Source organism: Bos javanicus, chromosome 13 (genome assembly GCF_032452875.1).
Source record: "Bos javanicus breed banteng chromosome 13, ARS-OSU_banteng_1.0, whole genome shotgun sequence".
NCBI lineage: Eukaryota > Metazoa > Chordata > Mammalia > Artiodactyla > Bovidae > Bos > Bos javanicus.
The window spans coordinates 46,563,638-46,589,899 of record NC_083880.1 but is presented as its reverse complement, the minus strand read 5'-3'; the positions used below and the strand labels follow the sequence as shown (position 1 = coordinate 46,589,899).

Below are 26,262 nucleotides of genomic sequence, written 5' to 3'. Positions count from 1 at the left end.
GCAGGGTACTCAGTTTCCTTGTGGGAAGAGCCCTTACCCTGCATCTGGGAGTGGCCCACCAACTCCACATCCACCCAGAGACCCTCCCGCTCGGCACAGACACCCAGAGCCTTTGCTCCAGCCCCACCCAGCTCCAGGCCCCAGGCCCCCGAGCGTCACCGGCCCCTTCATCTGGGCACATCGGCCCCACCAGACCAGGGTCCACATGTGCCTCTCATTTCTGTCTCTGTACCCAGCACTTGGCTCAAGGGACTCACCACAGAACTCTGAAAGGACCACATGATGGACTGAATAAACTACAATGTTCATTAAAAAACAGAAGATATGGCAGAATGTATGTGAATGCTATAATTATAGTATCCATCTGAGGATGTTATGCAAAAGAGTCAAGTTTTTCTTCAACTGTTTCAATGCCTTTCCAATAAAATATATATTAAAAAAAAAAAAGTTTCCCAAAAGGGTACGGAAATGGCAACTCACTCCAGTGTTCTTGCGGGAGACAGGCTACAGTCCATGGGGTTGCAAAGAGTCAGACATGACTGAAGTGACTTCACTTTCACCTTATAAGAACACAGGCCCCTGAAAGCAACTAGGAATATTCATTTAAATGACTTTATAGTCTCAAAATTTTCCTTATCTTAAAATCTAGGGATTTTCCAAACACTACTCTTGGCACAGAAAAACTCTCTCCATGTAAGCATCGTGGGGCATGTAGCAGCTGGACAAACGAGACGAGCACCCCAACCTGCGATCCCTCCTGACGGTGAGGCATGAGTGACGAGTAACTTGTGAAGGAGACCAAGACAGAAGGGCTCTGGGACTCATGGGGACACAACGGAACACCAGGACCTTCCTGAGGAGCAGAAGGAGCCCAGCCACCCCTGCCCATGACCCGGGACCCCGAGTTCTGTCAGCAGTCGACACTGCTCCAGGCTGACATCCACACGTCTCCACAGCCAAGCCAATCCACCACTCAAATCCCACTTCACTATTTGCTTTGAAAAACAAAATCATTGGGAAGTAACAGGAAATCATCCCTCTGGGCTCACCCCAAGCCCCTTTCCACACAACTCCTCTAATCAGACGAATCTATACAGGGACATCTTTTATTTTTATTTTTTTAAGAGAAACGGGATCACAGGAGATGACCTTTTTGTCTTGTTTCTTCCCTTTGTTGTGCACATTCCCCGACCAGAAACACAGATCCTGCTCTTTCTTTCTTAGCCAGTGCTGTGCGGGCTGCACTGTGATTTCATCCTGCTAAACTGTGAGTGTTTCCCTGAAAACCCCAAACCCTTGCCATGTCATGGCCCCGGGGGCCCTCACCACAGGCTGGGGCAGCCAGGCCTCTCTCAGCCACGAGGGGACAACACAGAAGCCCCCAGCACCCAGCACATCAGGTATCCCAGTCACCACTTCCTCGCCCTCTGGGGTGCCTGCATGTTACTGGGCACCTGTGGGCAGCAGGCGGCATGGAGCCCGAGGGTGGTCAGAAAGGGCAGGGGGAAATCTACCAGCCACCCAGTCTTCACTTCAGGTGGTGAAATGGACATCACACCCAGGGTAGGGGAGTCTTCCAGCCATGGCCACAGTCACTCACATTTTGGAGCCAAGCAAATGTTTCCTTCTAACACAAACGGTTCACCCTCCCCTCCCACATGCGGTGTGAGCCGAATACCTGGAACCCAGGGCCACGAGACTGGTCCCTCCAGTGGGACATCTCCCTGGAAGGGGCGGGCGGCCCCGGCATCTCCCTCCAGAACTGAGTGTTTCCAGATTTGAATGTAGTCATGTCACAGAGGCCCACCATGCATGTTTCCTCCTATCGGAAACCACTCATTTCTGATTAGAAGACAACATCTGGATGTCAGAGACTGAAAATTTTCAAGAAGCATGTTGCTAAGACCTGAAATGCCAACACCACGCCGGAGCAGAGGACCAGGCCCAACCCCGTGGCTTCACGGGGCAGCCCCTCAGTCGAACCCCCCAGGCTCAGCCAGGCTGTGCAGCCACTGCTGGGGGTGGGGGGGAGAGATGGGGACAGACGCTGCCCTGAGGCTTCTGACTGAGGCGCCGGCCTCAAGACAAGGCCTCTGAGAAAGTCCAAGGGCCCCCAGCCACTCCTCCTGATGCATCTTCATTCCAGGGTGTGCAGAAGCATCAGGGCTTCCCACAAAGACAGCTGCACAAACCCTAAAGAAATCTCCAAGTTAGCAAGCATGTCCCCAGTGCGAACAGTCACCCTGGGTCCCAGAAATAGGTGGTGGAATTCCCACCTCTGGGTGCCCAAGTCCCGCACCACCATCCAAACTGTGTGAAGACCAAAGGCATGGAAACCCCAGGACGCCCTGTGACCCACAGCATCTTCATCAGAGCAGATGTGGCGAGGAAGGTGGGCCTCGAGGGCAAGAGGGGCGTAAGGCAAAGCGCACCCACACCCAGTCCTCCGCCTACACCCGGGGCTCTGCCCGTCGTCCCACAGCTCTGAGTCTTGAGCTTGCTGGAGAGACCATCTGCTACACATTAAAAGGAGAATCAGCATCTCCATCCTTGAACTTCCTGACTCAGAAACACTAAGTCTTCCACTGGGATGGGGCCACAGGCCCCTACCGGTCAGCAGCTGGACATGGCTCCTAGCAGGGCCAGCAATGCCAAAAGCACACCAAATGGTCCTGCGGCTAGCTCATAAGCCCAAGTTCTCTTTGTTAAGGCCTTGGGAAAGGATGAAGCCAGCACAGCTCAGCAGAGGAGGTCCTGGCTCCTCCTGGAGGGCTCCTGCCTATTGCCTGAGCTCACAGATGCCTGTAGACATGTCTCCTGGGCCAGGGTCACAGCAGGGCCTAGGCTCCGCGGGAGGACCCAGCACTAGGCCGTGCCAATTGCTCTCCCCCAAAGAGGGCTCAGGAGAGGGTCCCCCAAAGGAGCCCCACTGCTGAGGGACAGGCTAGGGATGAGAGCTGCCCCCACATGGCACCCAGAGCAGCCCCTGGGGTGACAGAGCAGAGCACCTCCCCCAGACACTGCTTCCCGGTGTCCCCTCATCACAGCTGCCTCTAATCACACAACGCATCGAGCTTTTCTGACAACTAAGGGTTTCTCTAAAAAGCCCACCGATGAAAGAGGAGAAAAGCCAGATCATTAGGAATCCTTTGCACAGCAGCTGGGCAGGCAGCACCATGCATGGTGAAAATGTCTAGGGGGCCATGTGTGCATCCTGAGTCCTGGGGGGTTCCCAGCACATTTCTGCTTTCGTTAGAATGAAACCTCGGCTCGTGAAAAGGCTCTGGTTCTCTCCACACTGTTTGCTATGTATTATACACATGTGCCCTTTTCTTCAAATGAAGGACAGCACATTAGAGACGCAACAGGAAAATTAACAACAGCTAAAAGCCACTGCGCATGTGACATGTATCAGGCATGATGCACTTGTTTACACAGAACATCAATTTCCCAGAGCACACAGGGGCCATCAAACGTCCTGAGAAGTGAAGGGCTGTAGAAGGAAGATAGAGCAGCCCCTCGCAGTGTGGCTCCCAGGACAATGTTCAGTCCTGGTTCTCACAGTGAAGAAAAGAAGAACCGAGAGCCTGAAGTGGGTGCTCTGCCCTGCCAGCTACACACAGCGTCCTGCCGGTGTATGTGCAGACACTGCCCCAAGAAGCCTGTCACACTTAACAGCATCTCTTCTCTAAGCTCTTCTCAAAATATTCAAATGTGACTTTATAAACACCGCATTTCCACGTAATGACGTCTATTCATAGGAAATGCACACTCTATAACCAGCGCCACTCCCTCTCCTACACAATTAGCCATTTCTTACAGCTCGGCCTCCCCTGGCTTTTTCTTTTGGTGTCTCTGGTTTCCTACGAGGACAAGAGCAAGGTCTATGGCAGGCTCCCGGGAAACAGCAGAGTCATCGTCGGGCACACTCGCCCGTCCCATGTGGAGGGCGTGGCAGAAGTCTCCCCGCGCTCTCGTCAGGGACCACAGGCGCAAAGCATACGGACGATTCCAGGCCAGCACAAGTGAGGGGGGTGCCAGGCAGCTCAGGAAGAAGGGCTTGTGCCTGACCCACCCCAAGGAGCCTGGACTTCTGCTGATGCTGTTGCTCTCCCAGCGACTGTGGCTTTAAGGAGGGAGGGGTCAGGCCACCACCTCCCACATCTTTGACGCACTCAAGTTCATGGAGAAAGTATAGCGGATCTGAGAGCAGCTGTCCCAGCTCCAGCCAAAGCCACCAGGAGAACGAAGCTAAGTCATGGTCAGAGTCTGCCAAGACGCGGCTCAGGCCTCACACTGAGGGTGTTCCTTCTCCACCCCGCGACAAGGCCAAACAGGCCTGTTAGGGTTAGAGTCAGGGTTTAGGTTTAGGGTTCGGTAAGAGGCTAGAGGTTAGGGGTTAGGATTAGGGGTTGGGGGGTTAGGAGTTAGGGTTAGGTTTAGGTTTAGGGGTTAGGAGTTAGGTTTAGGGGTTAGGAGTTAGGGGTTAGGAGTTAGGGTCAGGAGTTAGAAGTTAGGGTTAGGGGTTAGAAGTATGGTTAGGGTTAAGGTGGTCCCACATGCCCCCAGGACTTCCTGGGACTGACCCACTTTGATGTTTCTTCTGAGTGGTTTCCTACTGACTACAGTGAAGAGAGAATCCGCCCGGCCCTTCCTGCTCCTTCTTTCCACGCCCTATTCACCACCCTTTCATCATCTTGGAAACCAAACCACAGCTTTCAAAACTGAAGGCAAAGAAACAGCCTTCAGAAATAACACCAGGGTAAAGTGAACCAGGGAAGTCAGAAAAGCGAACCCCAGGATGGGTCCCTCTGAAGCCAGAAATGCACAGAAGTGACCGGGGCAGCTCAGCTTGAGCTCGGAGTCTGCAGGAAGATGCCCCTTTCCTTTCTGTTCGCAACTGCAGGAAGAGTAACCCTCAGTGGAAGAAGCAGGACAACAGTAAAAACACGCACCCGCCTGACAGCCGTGAGGGCCATAAGGCTCACTTGAGGAAGGGCTGTAAGGACACCATGCTGGTCCTGAGACCCAGAGAAGACCCCAGGTGCTGGGCATCCTGCAAACACCAGGAACTGCCGCCGGCCGGGCTCCCTGCCAGGTGCGAGGTATGGCCACGCGCTCCACAGCTGATTTCTAGGAATCTAATTTTAAACACCTCCCAGTGAACATATCACAAAAATACAGAGTTCCAAATGCTGTAGCACAAGTGCTAAAAAGCATCCTACCAAAAATAAAAGTGGCATTTTCAGACAAAACCCCAGAATCAGAACACAAGTGATAACCTGAACTTCTCCTAAATGTTTCCCTTCCCTCAGCTACTTTTACCCCCAGCTCCCGTATGATGATGATAAAAGTGAGCACAATTAGAATATTTAAACAATCTGGCAAAAATCCCATGCTTTTCTCTTGCATGAGGACCCAGTGTCCAAGTGAAAACGCACGTTTCTCCCCTCCCCCTCCCTCAGCTCAGAGCCAGTGTGCCTGAGGCTGGCTCTGCAGATTCCGCTGTTAACTCCCGCCCGCCCGTCACCCAGCACCAGAGAGGAAGGGACACATGGGACTGAAGAAGAGAACCAGCGCCTGGCCCCCCAACGTGGCTGCTTCAAAATGCAATCAGACAACTTGGGGACCACACTCCCAATGGGCTCCGATCATGAACCCGATCTCAGGGCGCAGGGTCCCAGAGCAGGGGCCCAGGAACCATGTTCTGTGTGGGGTGGTCACCCCAAGACCAGGTATAGACGACACCCATAGGCATGAGCCCAAGACCCCCGAGGGCTCCCAGGTCCTCTGGGCGCCTTCCTGGGCTCTCGGCCTCTCCCTCCACCCCCACCCGTCTGCAGGCTCGTCCTCCCCAGAGAAGCGCCGTCACCCGGAGGCCCACCTCCCACCCACCACTCTTCCAGACACCCCCGGCCCAAGCCTGGGCTCCTGCTCCGCAGCACCAGGGCCCCATCTCCCCAGGGTCGCCCATAACCCTAAACCGCTGCCCCGTTCGCTCCAAACTCTCCTAAATGGCCAGCTGTGCCCCTCACTGCCCTGGCACAGGCTGCATTTTTGTTGTAATTCCACATCCAGCTTTAAAAAAGCATGGGAAACTCGGGGATGGTAAAGGAAGCAACTAAACTAATTAACAAACAGAAAGGCCAGAAGGGAAACCACCCACACACTGGACCTGGTTTGGGACAGCAAAGGAACATGGCGGAGGGCAGTGGGGTCACCCTCCACCCTCACTGAGAAGTGAGGAAAGTCTGCAGGGGGACTGGGACCTCCGAGCTCAGAGCTCCCCCTGGGGAGCCGCGCCCCAGAAGTGGAAACGTCAGGTTCAGACACACACAGGCAGAAGCGCACGTGCCCACGGCCACACAAACATGCAGGATCCAGGCATCAGCAGGGCTGCGTCTTTGTAAAACACACACACTGAGGTCTGGACAGTAAGGCCTGTGTGTCTGTCTAACCAAACACCAACACTGAACTATGTCACACAACCAGATTTCCAGAAACTAGAAACAGCTATTGATTGGGGAGTGTAACCTGCATGCCTCACATGCCAGCAACAGCAGTGGTTCTCAGCCAGGGGAAGAGTGCTAGGAGCGAGGGTTCTCATGGCACCTGAGGGTAGGAGGCAGTGATGACACTCAACGTCTCACGGTGCACACACTGGGCACCCACCAGCTGCAGCTGAGAAGCCCGGCCTAAAGGATCAAGTTCCTCCCCCAACTTTCCAAAGTGTAAGTGACAAGAATCAGCTCAGTTCAGTCGCTCAGTTGTGTTCAACTCTTTGTGACCCCATGGACTGCAGCACACCAGGCCTCCCTGTCCATCACCAACTCCCAGAGTTTACTCAAACTCGTGTCCATCGAGACGGTGACGCCATCCAACCATCTCATCCTCTGTCGTCCCCTTCTTCTCCTGCCTTCAATCCTTCCCAGCATCAGGGTCTTTTCCAATGAGTCAGTTTTTCACATCAGGTGGCCAAAGTATTAGAGCTTCATCATCAGTCCTTCCAATGAATATTCAGGACTCATTTCCTTTAGGATGGACTGGTTTGATCTCCTTGCTGTCCAAGGGACTCTCAAGAGTCTTCTCCAACACCACAGCTCGAAAGCATCAACTGACAAATATAACTGTATATACATGATACAGTATTTGTCTTTGGCTAATTTCACTGGAGCTTCCCAGGTGGCTCGGTGGTAAAGAATCTGCCTGCAATATAGAAGACGCAGGTTCAACCACTGGATCAGGAAGATCCTGTGGAGAAGGAAGTGACAACCCATTCCAGTATTCTCGCCTGGGAAATCCCATGGACAGAGAAGCCTGGTGGGCTACAGTCCATGGGGTCACAAAAGAGTTGAGCACGACTGAGCAACTAAACAACAATTTCACTTAGCATAATGCCCATCTATGATGTCACAGAGAGCAGGATCCTATTCTTCCTGTTCTTTCCATTGTACACGTGTATGTACACACATACACACACACATCTTTATCCGTTTATCCGTCCACGGATACTTATATTGCTTCTATGTCTTGGCTATTGTAAACAACGCTGCTATGAACATGGGGGTGCTTATCTTTTCAAGCCAGTGTTTTCATTTTCTTCAAAAAAGTACCCAAGAGTGGAACTGCTGGATTTTATGGTATTTCTGTTTTTAACTTTTTGAGGAACCTCCGTTCTGTTTTCCATTGTGGCTGCACCAATTTACATTCCCACCAACAGTGCGCAGGGTCCCTTTTCTCCACACCCTCACCCACACTTGTTATTCGTTGTCTTTTTGATGAGGGCCATTCTGGCAGATGTGAGATGATATCTCAGTGGGGTCTGATCCACATTTCCCTGATGATTAGGGATCTGGATTCCTTTTCCCGTACCTGTTGAACATTTATATGTTCTCTTTGAAAAAATGTCTTTTTAGGTCCTTTGTCCATTTTTAATTGACTTATTTGTTATTTTGCTATTGAACTGTATGAGGACACTGGAGAAAGTATCTTCAATCAGTGGCATTAGGGAAACTGGAAAACCACAAGCAGAAAATGACCACTCAGAAAATTTAACTTGAAATGAATTAAAAGCTTAATGGTAAGGCCTGGAAGTTTCTAAAAGAAACACAGAGGAAAAGATTTTGACCAAGATCTTGGCAATAATTTCTTGGATAAGAACACCAAGAGCACAGGCAATGTAAGCAAAATCGAGTGGGAATACATTAATCTAAAGAGCTTCTGCACAGCAGGAAAAACCATCAATGAACTGAAAAAGCAGCCTACAGAGCAGGAGAAGTTATTTACAATCCTTTTATCTGATAAAGGGTTAACATCCAAAATCAAAAGGATTAAGCTTCTGTGTTTTCAACATAGTTCAGTTCAGAGGCATCTTCATGTGTAAACTTTCTTCTGCCTTTTTTTCTTTAACCAAGCACAGTGCTTTGTGATAGACAGACCTTTATAAGACACAATGTAAGTTCCTAGCAAGTTTATTTTGCTCCAGGGGGAAGAAAAGGAGGACTAGTTTGGGGAAGTCCACTGAACTTCTGTGAGTTCTTGACTAGAAATTATCCGGTCAGCAATCCTGATCATGGGTCTTTGCCAGCTTCAACTCCTGTGAGCCTGAGAAAGAGATTTAACTGTGAACCTTGCTTTTACTTAGAAAGAACAAAAGCCTGTTTCGTGTGGTGAATGACTCCCTCAATAAACTAACACAACGATACATACAACATATTGTTATAAATTACATAGCATCAACCTTGTTTCACCACTTAGTTATAGTTCTGGATTAATTCAAATGATATGGAGAAATAAAATGTTTTGGCATTATGTTGAACTGTAAAATTACAGATAGTTTTTTTAAATCTTTGTCCCAATTTTTATATTTATTTACTTTCTAAAAATATCAATTTATATCCTATAATAATACTTGTGATGTTTTAAAATTGTAGTGTATCAAACATTTTAAACTGTACCAAATATACACCTAAAAATATATAGGGAACTTTTCAATAAATATTAAAGCAGAAGGAATTACAACTCCTAATTCAACACACTGTAATTCAGAATAGCAGAAAAGTCAGCAAGTTGTCACAGACTCCGGAAGAAACATACAGTAAGAAAACTTAAAAAAAAAAAAAAGTACGTTAGCAAATTTGTATAACTGTGAAATGCTTTAAATTATCAACTAATAAAACAAGTTTGTTGAATTATGACTGGCTAATGCCAAAATCACCTTTCCATCTTTCACTCTTTACTCCGGGGTTGGTCAAGAGAGACCCGCCTGGAAGTAACACAGAGCTTGAGGAAGTAACACAGAGCTCTAAAGACTCAGGTCACATCACAGTAAGACTTCTGCACCATGGGTCCTCTCGGTCTTTATTTCCCTTTTTGATGACTTGTATAAAGTATACGTACATATTTTAACATGTTTTAATACACTGTTACGTTTCTGTGACCTCTATTTCATTATTAACTTCATTTGTAACTGGTGCTTTTTTCAGGGAAAGAAGAGTGGGAAAGAGTAAGCAGTAAATAGACAATCTAGAACAAGGTTTTTAACAGTACAAGTCCACTAACAATCCCCTCTAACAGGGAAAATAATATTAACAGTTCCAGAAAGCTTTACAGTATATGAATAACCTTTTCAGTAGAAAAGCATACACAGGTGTTCAGAAGATTCTGCATTTTCCCTAAAAAGTCTGTAGAGGTTAAGTCTTGACCACCATGTGACCAGGCGGGGATGACCGAACTCCCAACACACGTGAAAAGCTGCTTCTCCCCTGAGCAAGCCCCACACCACCTCCCTGGAAACCATCAACCACAGGAACCAGGTGAAACGTGCGAGCGTCAGAAAGAAACAAGAGCTGAGCTTCTCTCTCATGGGATCTACTGCCCAGAACAGACCACAAAGCCAACCCTGGGCTCAGCATCCCTGCTTCCTTGAACACAGCCTGCTGGCACAGGTTGGCAGTCGGGGGCAGATGCCTCAGAGAAGTCCCCTTCCTCTCTCCCAAGGCTCAGGCTCCACTCCAACTTTGAACGTGTAAGGACCCACAGTGACCACTGAGGCTGGCAGACACCTGGCATCACCAATCCCATCTCTGCTGGGCTCCCCGCCTGCAGGCTGGACAGGGGAGAAGCCCACTCTTAGTGTTCCTCCTCTGCATTAATGGGAAAGTGAAAGTGTTAGTTGTTCAGTCGTGTGCAACTCTTTGAGAACCCATTGACTGTACATGGGATTCTCCAGGCAAGAATACGGGAGTGGGTAGCCATTCCCTTCTCCAGGGAATCTTCCTGACCCAAGGATCGGACCCAGATCTCCTGCATTGCCGGCAGATTCTTTACTGTCTGAGCCACACGGGGGATAAAAAATTTGAAATAAAAGTTCACACAATGCAATTGTGGATTTCCATTTTCTTCAAGCTTGCCATTTGTTCACAATTATTCCTTTCGTACCTACTGGGAAAGTTGAACATAAAGCCTAGGATGCTATTACTTATCCCAAATACTCCCAGCATTGAGACTCAACTAGAATTTCCTACCATCTACTTCTTTTCCTTCTACTCTAACAGTCTTGTACCAAGAAACATACAATTAGCTCGAAGTGGATGGGGAGGCCCCAAGCTCCCACAGGCTGGCCAGCTGCACCGGACTCACTTGGAGACCCACACCCTGGTCCCACCCAAGACCACCCTTCTGAAAATGGGAGCTGGGGCAGGCAGTCGGCCTCCCAGGTAACCACAGTAAATGGCCTGCTTTCCACAGGAGAGAACACACGGATGGTGAGGCAGAGCCTGGCTGTCCACGGGGGCCAAGTGTCACCACCTGTGTGAGTGTCAAGGGCAGTGACAGTCACAGACTGGCTTTCCACAGGTGGCCACCCAGCATGCAGGCCACGGCCTACCCTGTGGGGACTGGGCAGGGGGCTGGGAACAGGTGCCTAGGCTCGAGCACAGGGCCAGAGCCATTGTGCTCCCCCAGGCCCACAAGACAAAGGGACATTGTGCTCCCCCAGGAACCACCCCCACAGGCAGGTCCCCCATGATAAGCACTGGTCCCCATGCTGGAAGCAACTACAGAGCTTGCCATGAGTACAGGCCATGAGCACAGATCCAGAGGAAACACAGGGCAGGGGGAGAGGAAGGACACAAGGAGAACATGAACAAGCACTCATGGGCCTCTGAAAGCCAGGAGAGGCTCCAGTGCCACGATCCCACGGGCCTCCTGCCTGAGCCCAGCCCAGTCCCATGCCGCAGCCAGAGCCAGCCAGGCGGAGAGCAGGGTTGGGATGGCACCCCCAAACACAGATGCCTGGGCACAACGAAGGGGCACCCAGCGGCTCCCTCCTCTGACTCAGAGCCCTCCTGGCTGCCACCACTCACTGGGCACCTGATTCCACACAGCCTCACAGGGGCCTTCTCAACTTTCGTTGACGGATACTGAACTTCCCACCAGCTTGTGCCCTGTCTTTATAAAAACAGCTGTCACCACTCTCACAGTATCTAACACAGCTTCACTCAATAAACTGCAAGTGAAATAAATGCTTAAGGAACAGAACAATTCAAAAGCTCTCATGTGCCAAAAACAATCTCTACCCATCTTTGGAATCAAAGGTGATTGAACCAGTTATATATACGTGTGTGTGTGTGTATGTTCGCACTTACACACACACAACTTCCCCCCAAGTACACACCTGCAAGGTGGTGTGGCATGTCGGCCACTTAAGAGCCCACTACATTTGGTATTAAACAGTGGACAATATGGCAAACCTGTGTGCAGGAGGGCAGTGTTAACTTCACTCAGTCGTGTCTAACTCTTAGTGACCCCATGGGCTGTAGCCCGCCAGGCTCCTCTGTCCATGGGGTTTCCCAGGCAGGAACACTAGAGTGAGTTGCCATTTCCTTCTCGAGGGGATCTTCCCGACCCAGGGATTGAACTCACATCTCCTGTGCCTCCTGCATCAGCAGGCGAATTCTTTACCACTGAGCCACCAGAGGGAAGCCATGGCAAACCTATTCCACCTAAATCCCCAGAGAGTATTTTACTGTAAAATAATTTATCTCCTTAAAATAAGTAAATATATCCTTTAAGAACTGTAGACATTCTAAGTACAACACAGAAAACAGTATAAGCACAGCTTTCAAGGTGTGACGAAAGCCAGATGCATTTTTCAAAAAGGTCATCCAACATCCAAACTGAGCACGTCCTAATTTTCAGCTGATGAAAGTATCTTTGTTGTCTGCTTGTGAGTGATAACAATATTGTAGCCGATTTCACATTTCATATCACCCTACTGTGAGGTGCTTCCAAACAAAGGCCAGAATCCTCAGGGTCCCCACAGGAGCAGCAATCCACACTGAAATGACAGGGAAAGCATTTGTGTGGCAACACGTGAATTCTTATTTATAGCGCTCTGTTCATTATTTTGCATCTAACAGTGTTGACCAGGCTTGCAGAGTTTGAGTACACGGGATGGGAGGAGTAATCGGTGGGGCAGAGAGAGGTCAGCCAAACCCCACAAAAAACAATTAAAACTTTCCACCCACAGTCCACAAATCCGTGATATTCAGGTGACTGGAGGTTCATTTAGAGGTGTTTTGCTCAAAAACAAAGTCCTTTCCACAGGTTATCAAAAATTCACAGCAGTTAGAACCCTCTCTCCCTCACACACATCTACAATGGGTCGGAAAGCCAACAGAACAGAAGGATGGAGCAGGGATGTGGAAAGAACACGGGCAGACCAAGAGGGACTCGGAATCAAGAACAAGGTAGAAAGCAGGAACTAAACACAGGCTACGGCTATCACCCCAGAGCTGGTCTCAAGTGACAAGTAACAACGTTAATGCTTTGGTCTAAGGCTACAGCCTACCTTCTGGACTGACTCCATATCATGAAGAAATCAAAAAAAGTTAATTCACAATGCAGTGAAATGATTCAACTGTAGATAACCAAATTAACTTAATTCACTAAAAGTCTAATTGTATCATTTTTAAGATTGGGTTATTATGGAGATAGCTAGCAGCTTTAGATTTAAAACAAGCTGGAAGTGATCTTGTTTCCCTTAATTCTATAAGCGTGGCCTGACTAGGCCAAGACTGATGGCCTTCATTGCTAACAGAACAGGTACAACTATAAATACACAAAAATGATCTGGAGATAGAATAGTCCATGGTCTCTAGAATCTTCACCTTTACTAATAAGAACTTACAGGTTTTTTGACCGAGACTGGAAATTGTCCAAAAGCAGTGTTCAAACAGCCCCTCTCACAGCAAAACAGTACGGCGGTACGTGCGCACACACGCGCGCGCCATCTCGGACATGTGGATTCAAATTTCTGGTTCAAATGGGAACAATCAGGGAATGGGGAGTGTTCACGTACTGAGAATAAAGATAGGTGCTCTAGAAAAGTCCTGAGACGATATCTCAAGATGGCCACATCACATAAAAATCTTACCCACATGGTCATTCCTGCCAACATTTATTTGGATTAATATTGTTATCTACATAAAAGAAAGGAAAACACAGATTTTCCTAACAAGTTCCTATCATTGCTAGATTATTTTCACAATTATGAGTAATCACTAAATAGCTTCCACTCAAGGATCTAAAAATAAGAAACAAAAGAAAGCCACAATCCCAACAACGTTATTAAGAACATTATAGTTATGAATATAAAGGCTCTTTTTTGAGACTACAGGTTCCTAAAATATCCTTCATGGAACTCTGTACCAGTAATGGCTGGTAATTAACTGTTCTATCAGGTGAAAAAAACATATTATTAGGGTATGTGAAAGTAAATACATAAAAAAGAGAAGTCACCACACATACCAAGAAACTTGGTATCTCCTTCCACACTCCATTTGTGAGCTGGACTCCTGGCTCACTCCATGAGGGTGTTGTCCAGTCAGGAGCCAGAACTGAGGAGGCTGGTGTTGAGAGGGCTTCCAGGGCAAACCAGCCAAGTGGCACCCACCACTCAGCCACAGGGCCCCAGGCAAGCTTGCTAACGTGCTTCCCTTTTTGTGAGACAAATATCCTTCAAAAAAAAAAGTGATCTATGTAGACACCTAATGCAGTGCTTAGCACAGGTGAGCAATCAGGGAGTGGTGCCCTGAGACATGTAGGTGTCCTCCCCAACAGACAGGTAACAAGCTCTGTTCATGCCAAAAAAAGACATTACTTTGCAACATCTGATTTAAAAGTCTAAGTTATGCACTGTCCACTCCTACCGACAAGACTCCAGTTCTCTGGGGACCAAGAGCGGGTGGTTCACATCCATCAGACATGGCCCCCATCTCTGCAAAGCCTGGAGGTCATTAGACAGGCAGTCCGCTTGGAAGAAAAGCACTCTGCTTAAAAGACCTAAGATTGATCACCTTGTCAGTGATTGGTGGCGGCTTAAACACACTCACCATCATCCTGGTTAGTAATAGGAAGCTCGGAGAGAGGTCACTCTTGTAGAGACACTGAAGAAGTTATTCCTGGAACCTCAAGTTAAATATTTTTCCAGGAAACAACACAAGAATTAACAGCATCATCTCTTGAGCAAAACAATCAAGATTTCTGATAAACCTGATCCAGTCTCCTGATTCTAAAGGATGCTGTTCATCTTCCACGACAAACAGGAAAATTTCAAACATATAGAAAACAGAAATGTATGGTGAACACCCACATATCCATCCCCTAGATGACAGACTCAATCTTAAATATAAATTTAGAGGCAGACAGCAAAGAAAATGTGCAGCGTAAGCCTCCACCCATTACAACCCTGTGCAAGGGAAAGATGAATGATTTCCTCTGACAGGAACAGGCTGCTGGGGAGGAGGCTGCCCACTGCTCACCCTCCTAGAAGCCCCCCGGACTCCAGAGCTCCTGCAGATCTCATAGGAGAAGATGGGGTCCCCATCCTGCTTCAGAAGAAAGCCGCCCAATGGTTCAGTTAACTCGTGATGGTAGAAATGTGTCACGAAGCCAATATTCTAGTGCTCATGAGTTTCTATTCGTTTGAAGTCTCCTCATCTATACAAAGAAGCTAATGTCATTTTCCCAGAAAATACTTTCAAAGGAGTAAAAAAATGTCAACATGAAAAGAGCTGAAAGCCTTAAGACACTATGAGATATACAAGGTTTATTTCATCTCTTCTATTCAAGAAATGCTAGTGTTCTAAATACTGCTTCCACCTCACATCATCTTTCAAGAATAAACGACAGGGGATCCCTGGTTGTCCACTGGTTAAGAATCCGCCTTGAAATGCAAGGGACACCAGGTTGATCCCTCGTCTGGGAAGATCTCACATGCTGCAGGTAACTAAACCCATGCACCACAACTACAAGAGTCCATGAGCCGCAACTACTGAACCCCGTGCGCCCTAGAGCCCTTGCTTCGAAACAAGAGAAGCCCACACACCACAGCGAAGAGGCACCCCCGCTTACTGCATCTGAAGAAAGTCTGCACGCAGTAACGAAGACCCGTCACAACCAAAAAATAAATCTTAGAAAGAATAAGCGATAGTGGTCAGACTGCCCTACAACCCCACTGACACAGCCAGTCCACAAGTTTACTTCCTGTGCAAAGCACTTGCCACAGCAGACACTTGTCACCTGCAGAACGGCAGTCCCTCCAAGGAACCTCTGCCCACATTCCTTCCCCAAGGCTCTGTTCCTCTGCATCCATGGGAGATAGAACATTGTATAACACTTTCAGAAAGTGTGTTTTACTTAACACACTTTCCATAAAGGAGAGATTTCAACCAGAATCCTACCTGTGTCAAATTCAACAAGTCATGAAGGAAAAAAGCAAAATCAAGGTTATTTTCATCCCTGTGTCCAGAGCCAGATCTTCCAAATAACAGGCAAGAAATTCTAAAACACCAACAAGCATTATAAATGCCTATATTATCCCTTACCAGTATAACAGCTAAATAATAATTCATCACCATAGAAACAGAGGAGGCAGAATTCTACTTTCTTTTCATATTAATTTATGTACAAGTAACAAATTCTTAAAGTCTGGACTCTGGTATCAACAGCAAAATGACTCCAAGTGCTATTTTTCATTTGGTCCAAGTCAATTTTGGGCTTGGTGGGGGACAACTAGCCCCACTATTTGCAGTAAGACTGTATTCACTTGAGCTTTATGACCAATCTAGATAGCATATTGAAAAGCAGAGACATTACTTTGCCAACAAAGGTCCGTCTAGTCAAGGCTATGGTTTTTCCAGTGGTCATGTATGGATGTGAGAGTTGGACTGTGAAGAAGGCTGAGCGCCGAAGAATTGATGCTTTTGAACTGTGGTGTTGGAGAAGACTCTTGAGAGTCCCTTGGACTGCAAGGAGATCCAACCAGTCCATTCTGAAGATCAGCCCTGGGATTTCTTTGGAAGGAATGATGCTAAAGCTGAAACTCCAATACTTTGGCCACCTCATGCGAAGAGTTGACTCACTGGAAAGGACCCTGATACTGGGAGGGATTGGGGGCAGGAGGAGAAGGGGACGACAGAGGATGAGATGGCTGGATGGCATCACTGACTTGATGGACGTGAGTCTGAGTGAACTCCGGGAGTTGGTGATGGACAGGGAGGCCTGGCGTGCTGCGATTCACGGGGTCGCAAAGAGTCGGACACAACTGAGTGACTGGACTGAACTGAAGAGCAGAATGAAACAACAAAATCACCCAAACACCAAATCTCATGTGGACAGAATGTCCCTACAGGACACAGCACTGCAACAGAAGTGTGGGCCTGAGATACATTACAATGTACATAGTAAAAGAGTTTCCACCCTGGCAAGTTGATTTTTCCTTGGATTTAAATAGGTGTTTTTTAATGACCTAAGTTTAGTGGAATTGCACCTTTGCCTAAACAGCTCCTTAAAGATTACCTTATGGGCTTCCCATGTGGCTCAGGGGTAAAGAATCCACCTGCGATGCAGGAGATGCAGGAGACCTAGGTTCACTCCGTGGGTTGGGAAGATCCCCTGGAAGAGGACACGGCAACCGACTCCAATATTCTTGCTCGGAGAATTCCATGGACAGAGGAGTCTGGTGGGCTCCAGTCCACGGGGAGGAAAAGAGTCAGAAGAAGCTGAGCACACATCCATACACAGCTCGATCCTATTGCTTGCTGTTACTCAAGTATTAATCGTTATTATACATAACTTTGGGTTGGGAGAAGGGCAAGGCTTACCCACTCCAGTATACTGGTCTGCAGAGTTCCATGGACTGTATAGTCCACAGGGTCACGAAGAGTCAGACACAACTGAGAGACTTACACACACACACATACACACACAAGTTCATGGCAGGGGGGCGGGGGAGGCGCTTCAGACTATCTCCGGTTTTTATTTTAAAAGAACCAGCTTAGGTTTCACTGAAGCACAAAGGCTCCCTGGTGGTCCAGTGGTTAAGAATCTGCCTCCAAAGCAGGGGACAAGGGTTCAATCCCTGGTTCAGGAAGATCCCACAGGCCCACATCCCAGCTAAGCCTGCACGCCCTAGAGCCCATGCTCCACAACCACAGGAGCCACCGCAGCAAGAAGCCCACGCATCACAACCAGAGAAAGCCTGCAGGCAGCAACAAAGACCTAGCGCAGCCAGAAAGGAAGAGAGAAGCAGCTTATAAAAACTGATGAGAAGAGCCACTCATACTCACAAACCCACACAGAACCACCGACATAACCGCCAGGTGACTGTAGAGGGTAAAAGCCCAGGCCCTGTGGTGAGTGCTGGGCGGAGGGGTGGGGGGTGCACCAAGCCCCGGGGTCATGGCCACAGCGAGCCTGACTCTGACTTGGCCTCTCAGAGCTGCCCGGGCTCACGCAGCCCCACCTGTGTGGCCCGTAGTGGCATACATGTCCTCTGTCATGGGAAACAAGGAGAAGCTAGCTAGCTGAGCCCTCTCCACACGCACTGAGGGCTGGGGAACATGCAGCTCCAGGAGGAAGATTCCAGAGTCAGGGCCAGTGGAGGTCAGCCTCGCCTCCACGAGGCGCCGGGAAGGACTCTGAGCGGAGATCCACATGTGGTCCCGGATTCAATGACTGTGACCTAACAGGTGGTCCTTGCCAGACACACCTGGGCTGGAGTCTGACCTAGGACACCCTTCCTTTTCTCTTGAAAAGTAAAAGGGTTGAAAAGGGGGTTTCCAGGGGTATTGACACAGAGAGTCCACCAGAAAGGAAGATTTATCATTAAAATAAAAAAAAAGAGGCCTCACAGCTCTGAAGCTGCTCCAGGCAGGGTAAGTGCCCAGGCAGCAACTATTAAGAGACGCCCTCCCCACCTCACACTCTGCACCCTGCTTTTCTCCCAGGGCCGCTCTCACAATCCGTGTAACTCAAACCACAGAGAGAAAGGCGGGGCTGGGAAACCCTGTCCCAGTGACAGCGCCTCGGGGGAACTGTGGGGATGAATGTTTACGGAGCACACACTGTGACTGTATCACTGATCCCCACAACCGTCCCGAAGGCAGGGTTCTTAACCCGATCTGACAGCAGGGGACACCCTCCCTACACATGAAGATCTGGAGGAAGACTCCTCAGAGGACACACATGAGAATTCTCAGGATCTGCACACAAATCTCCACAAATAAGACTCAGAAAAAGACCCAAAGAGGCTCGGGAAGCACCGAAGGTCACCCACGAGTGAGACATGGACTTGGTGCTTTCCGTGCCCCCTCCACTAAACCCAGCCCCCGAGACTGATGGCTCTGGGGTGAACCCGTCCTTCCCAACGAGTCTGGCCAACTCCAGATTTCACTCGTTCTGGCCACTGACACCATCGGGCTTTGCTACTGTTCTCACCCTCTGTGCAGGTAAGATCGTGTAAATACAGATCTTGTCATCTGTGTCACCATGACACTGACATGACCCAATGTGCTCTAGTTGCAACAAAGCCCGTAATCTTTACTTACATTATGCTAAGTCAATTCAGTCGTGTCCGACTCTGTGCGACCCCATAGACGGCAGCCCACCAGGCTTCCCCGTCCCTGGGATTCTCCAGGCAAGAACACTGGAGTGGGTTGCCATTTCCTTCTCCAATGCATGAAAGTGAAAAGTGAAAGTGAAGTCCCTCAGTCGTGTCTGACTCTTAGCGACCCCATGGACTGCAGCCTAACAGGCTCCTCCATCCATGGGATTTTCCAAGCAAGAGTACTGGAGTGGGGTGCCATTACTTATATTACTTTACTCATCAAGACCTAGAATCTTCTGATAAGGTTAATTAGCAACACAGTTTACATTTCTCTTCTCATTTCAGGTAAACTGTCCAGGAAGCATCAGCTGGAGCCACACACACCACCACCCCCTTCACTGTAGCCACACCACCCACATCTTCTCAGGGACATGACACTTGGGCCAGAAACGGGACAGGGCTCTAAGTGAGTGCTCATGATTTTCCCAAGAGTGAAGAGGTCCTGACAGGAGGCTCTGCCAACAGAAGAGAACATCCAAAACAAAGCCACGAAGGCAGGATTAAGACTGGGCAGCACGGAAACTGGGATGGGTGGGTCTCTCCCCACTAACAGGACGTTTCATAAATGCCTGACACATGGCAAGCTACACTGGTAAGACACGTGGTCAGGACACGAGAGACTGCTTGTGGTTTTAGGAGAAAGCGTCTCTGCCCAGCACCGAGTGGCCACAGGGAAGTCAGATGCATGAACTACCTCCCTCCTCGGCCAGAGGCTCAGACCTGAGTCTGGGGGTATGAACCAGCCCACAATGAACAGGACCCATATGAATTCTTTACTTCATAATTTTAAAATGTTTTAGTATTCCTCTGATAAAAAAAAACAGAAAAATACCTGACTTGACTAACCAGATAATTCAGTAAAAAAAAAAATCTAATTGTGCATAACTGCAGACAAGTATGCAAAGAATTGCTGTGTCTGGTGCCGACAGAACTGGTTTGGATCTGGCCAGCAGTTTTCAATCTTTTCATGGGGACACAGAAACTTTCCAACCTAATAAGCAAAAAAATATGATTTAAAAACCAGCAGCCCAGAAGGGAAAGATCTGTTTAACACTATCAATCACAGACTGCTTCTGTGCTCACTATCTTGGGTCTTTTTCCCCCTGACTTCTCATACCTATCACACAAAATGCTTGGTAAAGAAGGATCTCAATTTGTGATTCTCAGAGCACATTTCATTTTGCACAATATTCAGCAGCAGCTAAAACTAAAGAGCCACCTCCCCAGTCCCCTCCCCCAAAAGAAGGCTGCTTGTTGTCATGTTGACTTTACAGCCCAACATATCAGCCCTTCCCCACTTTACCAGTCTTAAGTGCTTATGAACATTAACACCGCGTTGAATCCTGAAGAAAGGGCCATATATGTACAAACCCCACTCCTGTGATCTCACACATGAATTCTCACTTAAGAGTCTCCTCTTCGAGAGCACTATGTATTATACATCATCAACAAACTGATGCAACTGCTGCTTCTGAGACGTCACAAGCTTTTGACCCTCTCAGCAGAAAGAAAGGTGCAGAGGCAATGACAGCAGGTGACCTCTGTAGGCAGCACGAGAAGACTGAGAAGAAGGAAAATCACCACTGGCAACCGTGAAAGTAGAGGCATACAGACGAAAAGACTGGAGGACGGGAACCATCGACAGCGGCCGGAGCCCATCATGTCACGCACAGTGAAGTGCCCCCTGTTCCAGGAAAAACACTGATGCGCAAAACCTAGCCGATATCTGCAGGCAAGCATCTGATTTTAGGAAGATGCCTGAGCAATTATGAGAACCTTAATATGACTAGGATTTGAACTGGTGAGTCAGTCCATATACATGACATCAAAATGAAGATTATCCAATACATTCTCTCTGCAATTCAGAAGAATGCTACAACTCATCCCATAAATCACTGCTTTAAAAAAAAAAAATCAGCTCTAAAAAAAGAGACTTCTCATTTGAAAAAGGCTGGGAGGAGGAAGGCAAAAAGTGACTCATAACATCCAACAGCCTGTAGCCTCCAAACCATAACAAGAATATAAAGCCAGTGGGCCCAGAATGAAACAAAATAGTCACTGTTACAGCTGTGACCTCACGGCATTCAGCTCTAAGTGTGACTACAGCACCATAAATACCTTCTGAGCGCTGGGATCAACCTTACACATTAGGGCCTTGAATATGTGCCCTTACCTTCCCAGCTAAATCTGACATCTTTATTTACTCATCAAGAAAAGAACATTCAAATGTAACAATTTTCCTAACTCTGAACAACTCTTAAAACTCAAGTCCACACATTTCATATCCCACCCATATCAATGCTGCCATTTTGTAAATATCTGTAATTCAGGTAATAATCTTTTATTTTAGATTTATCAAGCCAAGGACTCCAGCTCCCGGGACCAGCACTGACATGCTGCCCCAGAGGTAACGGGCTTTATTAACTGCATGAGGACCGACTGCAGGTGCAGCAGCTCAGCTGTCACTCCCTGAATCTGCACCCCCTTCCTTCCTCCCCTCCCAGTGACAAGTTACCAGTGAGACTCTGGAAGAAAACATTTTTTTCACACACTTGTTTTCCAGAGCCCACTGTTGCCTTTCAATGAGGAGAACTTTTGGATTGCATGAGAGACAGTGGTCTCCTTCCCCTACCCGTGGAAGGTGGTCCCAGACTTCAGCTCGGGAGGCCAGCTCTACTCACACGTACCGCCAAGAACAGCTGGGGGCTGCAGGGGACGGAGCTCAGGCCGCAGAGCTAGGTGCAAGTGCCAGTGTGCTGGCAGCCCTGAAGATGCCTGCCCCCCAACCTACAAACCTTCCAACCGGCCATCTCGTTAAGATTTTACCCTCGTGACAGGATTATGCCAGCTGCATGTGAACTACTCATCTGTAACTTAAAAAAAGACTGATTCCTTGACCAGTACAATGAACTGATGGCACCCACCACCTCCCTTGGGCAGTTTTGCGCTTACTAGAAAACGTTAAGTTGGAGTCGATTATAGAACATAACTGCTAGTTGCAGGAATTCAGGACCTTACAGACTGAGTAACTCCCATAAGCAAGAGTTAGGAAGTCAGTAGGCACACTCACAATTAAAAACCACAAAGTATAAAGCTAACAGACGTCTCTTCTGCAAACATCACAGTTTTCACAGGCTGTATCACAAGGCAATTTCCCAGAGTCCTACCGAAATAAGAATGGAACCATTGCTGAAAGAGTGGGATGAGATCCTCTAGAGCTGCAAGTCCAGGGTATGCACAGCCCAGGACACAAACCATCAGTTAACAGAGAAATGTATTGCTGAATTTCAATCAACAGCTAATTTTTTAGTAAGACATGAGTCTGCCTTTATTGAGAAATTTTCTCTTTCTGCTCTGCTTTGCTGATGTTTCCATTTAAAGTTTTCCTTTAAGCCAAATAATGTTTATTCACATATTACCTACTTAGTGGCTCTCTTAAAGCCAAAGAGAAAAATGCATGATTCCAAAAGGCAAGAATGAAGGGAAAGGGAAGGGAGGAGAGGGAAGAAAAAATGATTCAGGGAAAAGTGTGTGGGGGAAAAAAGCCTCACCACCCCACCTGGCCCCCAGCAACCAGCCAGCTCACCGGCTTCCTCTCCATCTTACATTCAGTGCCAAGCATCCTCCTGGCCCCACAAGACTCCCCCAGAGGCAAGGATCAGAGGCCTCTCCCCACAGAGAGCTCCTGTTCTTTGCTGGCACTAGTTCTTTGGGGAGAGGAGCCCAGTGTCCCGAGGGGAAGCACCGGACAGCAACAGACAGTGGAAAGTAAAGAGGCGGCAACCAGCAGGGCAGGAGGGTGGAAATATGAGCTCTGCAGCCAAGAAGTCAATCTGCAACCCTGCACCCAACAGTGACCCATAAAACAGAACATTAGTGTCTGTAACAGCACAGCAGACAGGGCAAACCAAAGCTGGACCAGCATCTACTGATCTAGATTATACACAACCATTAGCGGCTGGCAGGCCACGTAGAACACTGAGAGAATAGCCTACTCTGGTTTTTCAGCCTACATTATGTGCTGAAAACGGAACTGCTTTCCATGCTCCTCTGTAAGAACTGAGTGCCAGAAAGTCCACACACGTTTCCACAGTATTTTCTAGCCTTTTAATAAAATGATGACTAACTTAAAGAATTCTCTTCATATGAATCCTGATTGAAGATAAATATGAAAGCAATACTCTCAATTCAGCATTAAAAGTTGTTTTAACTTTTCACTTTGCAAGTGGATATGGTGAGGGATTTTTTAAGTTCCAAAATGTGAGGAGACAAGAATTTCTGATCCTTTCATTCTTTGGTTTCTGGTAAACAATACTGAAAAGCAAATCGATTCACCTAGCTTAAGCCGGTAAACTATACTATATGGTCACAATACACAAAATTCCAAATGACCTTAAAGACAGACCCAATCAACCCAATGCAGACAACACAAGTCAAAGATGACACAGCTAAAGGGGGAGTAGGGGGGCGGCTCACACTGGGCAGTCACAGCAACAACCCTCTCCTCTCGGGTCTTCCAGCCAGGCCTAGGGAGGTTTAGAGAGGGAGAAACAATAATGTGATTCGCGCATGCAAACACACGCCCCTTCCTCTGTCCTGACACTCAATAATAAACTCATTAAACCCTTTTTAAAATCTGCAAGGACACAGGGTATTCACAGAGAACCAGCCTGAGCACATGCTTTGCCATCCTCTGGGCAACAGGGACACAGTCTAGGAGTGACTGAGGGTGACCAGTAACTGCCACCTAGCAAGTGAGTGTGTTCTGTCCACGTTCACACCAGCCACTCCCACCAGGGGCCACACACTGTCCGAGACAGGCAGAAGCAAGGTGAGAGCCCAGCCCAGGCTGACTGGGGAGGCAGAGAGATTCTGGTCAGTCCAGAGGCTGCACAGGGGCATACTGACACAACATCAAGATGAGGCAGATGGTGCAGAAGAGCTTGTTTGGAGACAAGGCAGGAAGGATAGGGTGTTGCAAACAGCACAGCTGTGGTGCAGAGCTGTGGCGGGTAGGGGGCAGGGGAGAAGAACCCATGTGAGCAGTGATGAAGCCAAAGAACTTGGGCAAATATTCTCTAGTGGGTCCTGCGCCCCTCCAAGCCACCTGTCCACACAGAACTCCTTACCCACCACTGTGGACTAAGCTCTGCTCCCCAGCTGAGCTCGGCACTGAGGTCCAGCAGTGCCTGCACCCCTTCAGCCCCTCAGAGAGCGGCTGCTGAGCAGAGTCCAGGAAACATCTCCTGTGGGACAGCTGAGCATCACAGAGCCCCCAAGGATCCCGAACATGAAACAGAAGCCTTCCAGAGAGCACCATCTGAAGAGGCACCTCACCCAGGCCCCCACCTTTATCACCTCCTTCCCCCCGAAAGTGTTAAAAGGGAAAACATCAGGTCAACACCAGTTTCTCCCAGCTGATGAAAACTGGCACCAGTGAATCTACTTTTTGGCTGCCAGCCCCACAAAACCATTACACACACACACACACACACACACACACACACACGAGTTCACTACTAAACTGCTCCAAATATAAATTTGAGAGGACACGGCCTCTCTCCACCCCGAGTGTATTAGTGGCCTTCCCAGGGTGGGCCGGGTGAATTCTAAATCTATAGTCAACATTCAACATTTCGGAACTTTTAGTGGGTTTTATAAAAAGATATAGCAAACCCCGATCTAAAACTTATGACAGCTGAGCACATGATCCCGGCCTTAAGAGAAAATGAGAAACCGTATATAACACTCCATGAAATCACTGTAGCGAATCTGTCACAAATTGGAAGCATGAGCCGCTGGGAACGCGGCACAGACCCGGCCTGTTGGAGGGGGCTCTCCAGTCCCAGCCAACCTTCGCGTCCAGCGCACGGAAACAATAGCGGTGCTGGCCGGTCCAGGCCGGACGCCGCGGACCCCGCGATTAGACCCTCAAGTCCAACGACAAGTTTCGCATTAGAACCAGGCCAGCGGCGCCTCAGGCCGCGCGTCGCGGAACCGCCCCCGGCCCGGTCGCGGTGGGCAGCGCTCGGACGCGCACCAAGGACACAGCCCGGTCCACCAGGCCGCGCGCGAGGCCGCCCCGGCCCGCGGCCCGCCCTGCGCCCCCGGCCCGCGGCCCGTCCTGCGGCCCCAGCGGCGCCTCAGCCCGCGTCGCGCCCTGCGCCCCTGGCCCGCGGCCCGTCCTGCGCCCCAAGCCCCGGGCCCGTCCTGCGCCCCTGGCCCAGGCCTGCCCTGCGTACCAAGCCCCAGGCCCGTCCTGCGCCCCCGGCCCGAGGCTCGCCCTGCGCCCCAAGCCACAGGCCCGCCCTGCGGCCCCGGACCCCCAGAACCCCTCAGGCCCCCCGGCCCCCGGCGCCGGGGCCGCGGCGGACGACGCAGAGCCGCAGGGCGGGGGCCGCTCTCGCCCTGCGCCGGGACCCCCGCCCGCCCGGGCCCCGTGACAGCGCGGCCGGCCGAGCGCCGGGCCTGTTACCTTCCGACAGCTCCAGCTCCAGCTCGGCCAGCCGGGCGCGCACCTCCAGGGGCAGCGCCATGCCCTCCAGGCTGCGGTCCGCCATGCTCGCGCCGCCCCCGCCCGCGCCGGCCTCCCTTTGTTCCAGGCCGCGGTCTCGCCGCTCCTCGCGCCCCGCGGACCCGCACCGAGCGGCGGCAGGCCGGGCGGCGGCGCAGCGCGCTCCTCCCCGGCGCCTCCCCCGCGCGCCCCGGCTCGCCGGCCCCGCGCCCGCGCCCCCGGCCCGCCCGGAGCGCGCCCGCCCCGCTGCACTGGCCGCTCCGCGGAGCGCGCGCGAGGCGAGGGCGCGCACGGGGGGAGGGGGGCGGGGCGCGCGCACACATGGGGCGGGGCGCGCGCACGGTGGGGACGGGGGCGGAGCGCGCTCCCGGGGCCCGGGCGCGCGCACCGGCGCAGCGGGCCTCCCCACCCAGCCCGGCCCCCGCCCTCCCCGGGCCCGAGGCAGAAAATGACCGGCTGGAGCCCCGGCCTCTGCGTTCCGGGTCTTTGCGGGCTGATTTTTTTTTTTTTTAATAAATGCGCCTGTGGGTTGGGGACAGGGGCCATGGAAAGAGGACCGGGTTTGAGGTTCCTAACTCCCTCAGCTGTAGGCCCTGGGGCCACAGTCAGGGCTCGGCCTTGGCTCAGGCCCCACCGTGAGGCCGAGGAGGAGGGGTGTCCCCGATCCCCACGTGTGCTGGCAGACCGCGCGCACGCCCGCCCCTAGCGCGTCCTCTCCCGGGGCCCCGGTTCCCGGCAGGTCGCTCGTCTCTCTCGCTGCCACCGCAGCGCTGTCACCTCTCGGGCATCAGCAGTC

The 26,262-nt window shown here is 50.0% G+C and overlaps 1 protein-coding gene across 4 annotated transcripts in view; it reads right to left on the bottom strand.

Moving 5' to 3' along the window:
* Positions 1-25,723, bottom strand: part of DIP2C (disco interacting protein 2 homolog C) — a 293,572-nt gene extending 267,849 nt beyond the window's left edge. For 2 of the 4 annotated variants that reach the window (XM_061436553.1, XM_061436559.1), the window contains exon 1: positions 25,428-25,629. In XM_061436553.1, coding sequence (XP_061292537.1) covers positions 25,428-25,512 — 85 coding nt within the window. In that variant the 5' untranslated portion in view covers positions 25,513-25,629. Of the gene's footprint in view, positions 1-25,427 lie in introns of all 4 variants that reach the window. The other 2 variants (XM_061436555.1, XM_061436556.1) reach the window with 2 other exon arrangements.
* Between the last annotated feature and the right edge of the window lie 539 nt (positions 25,724-26,262).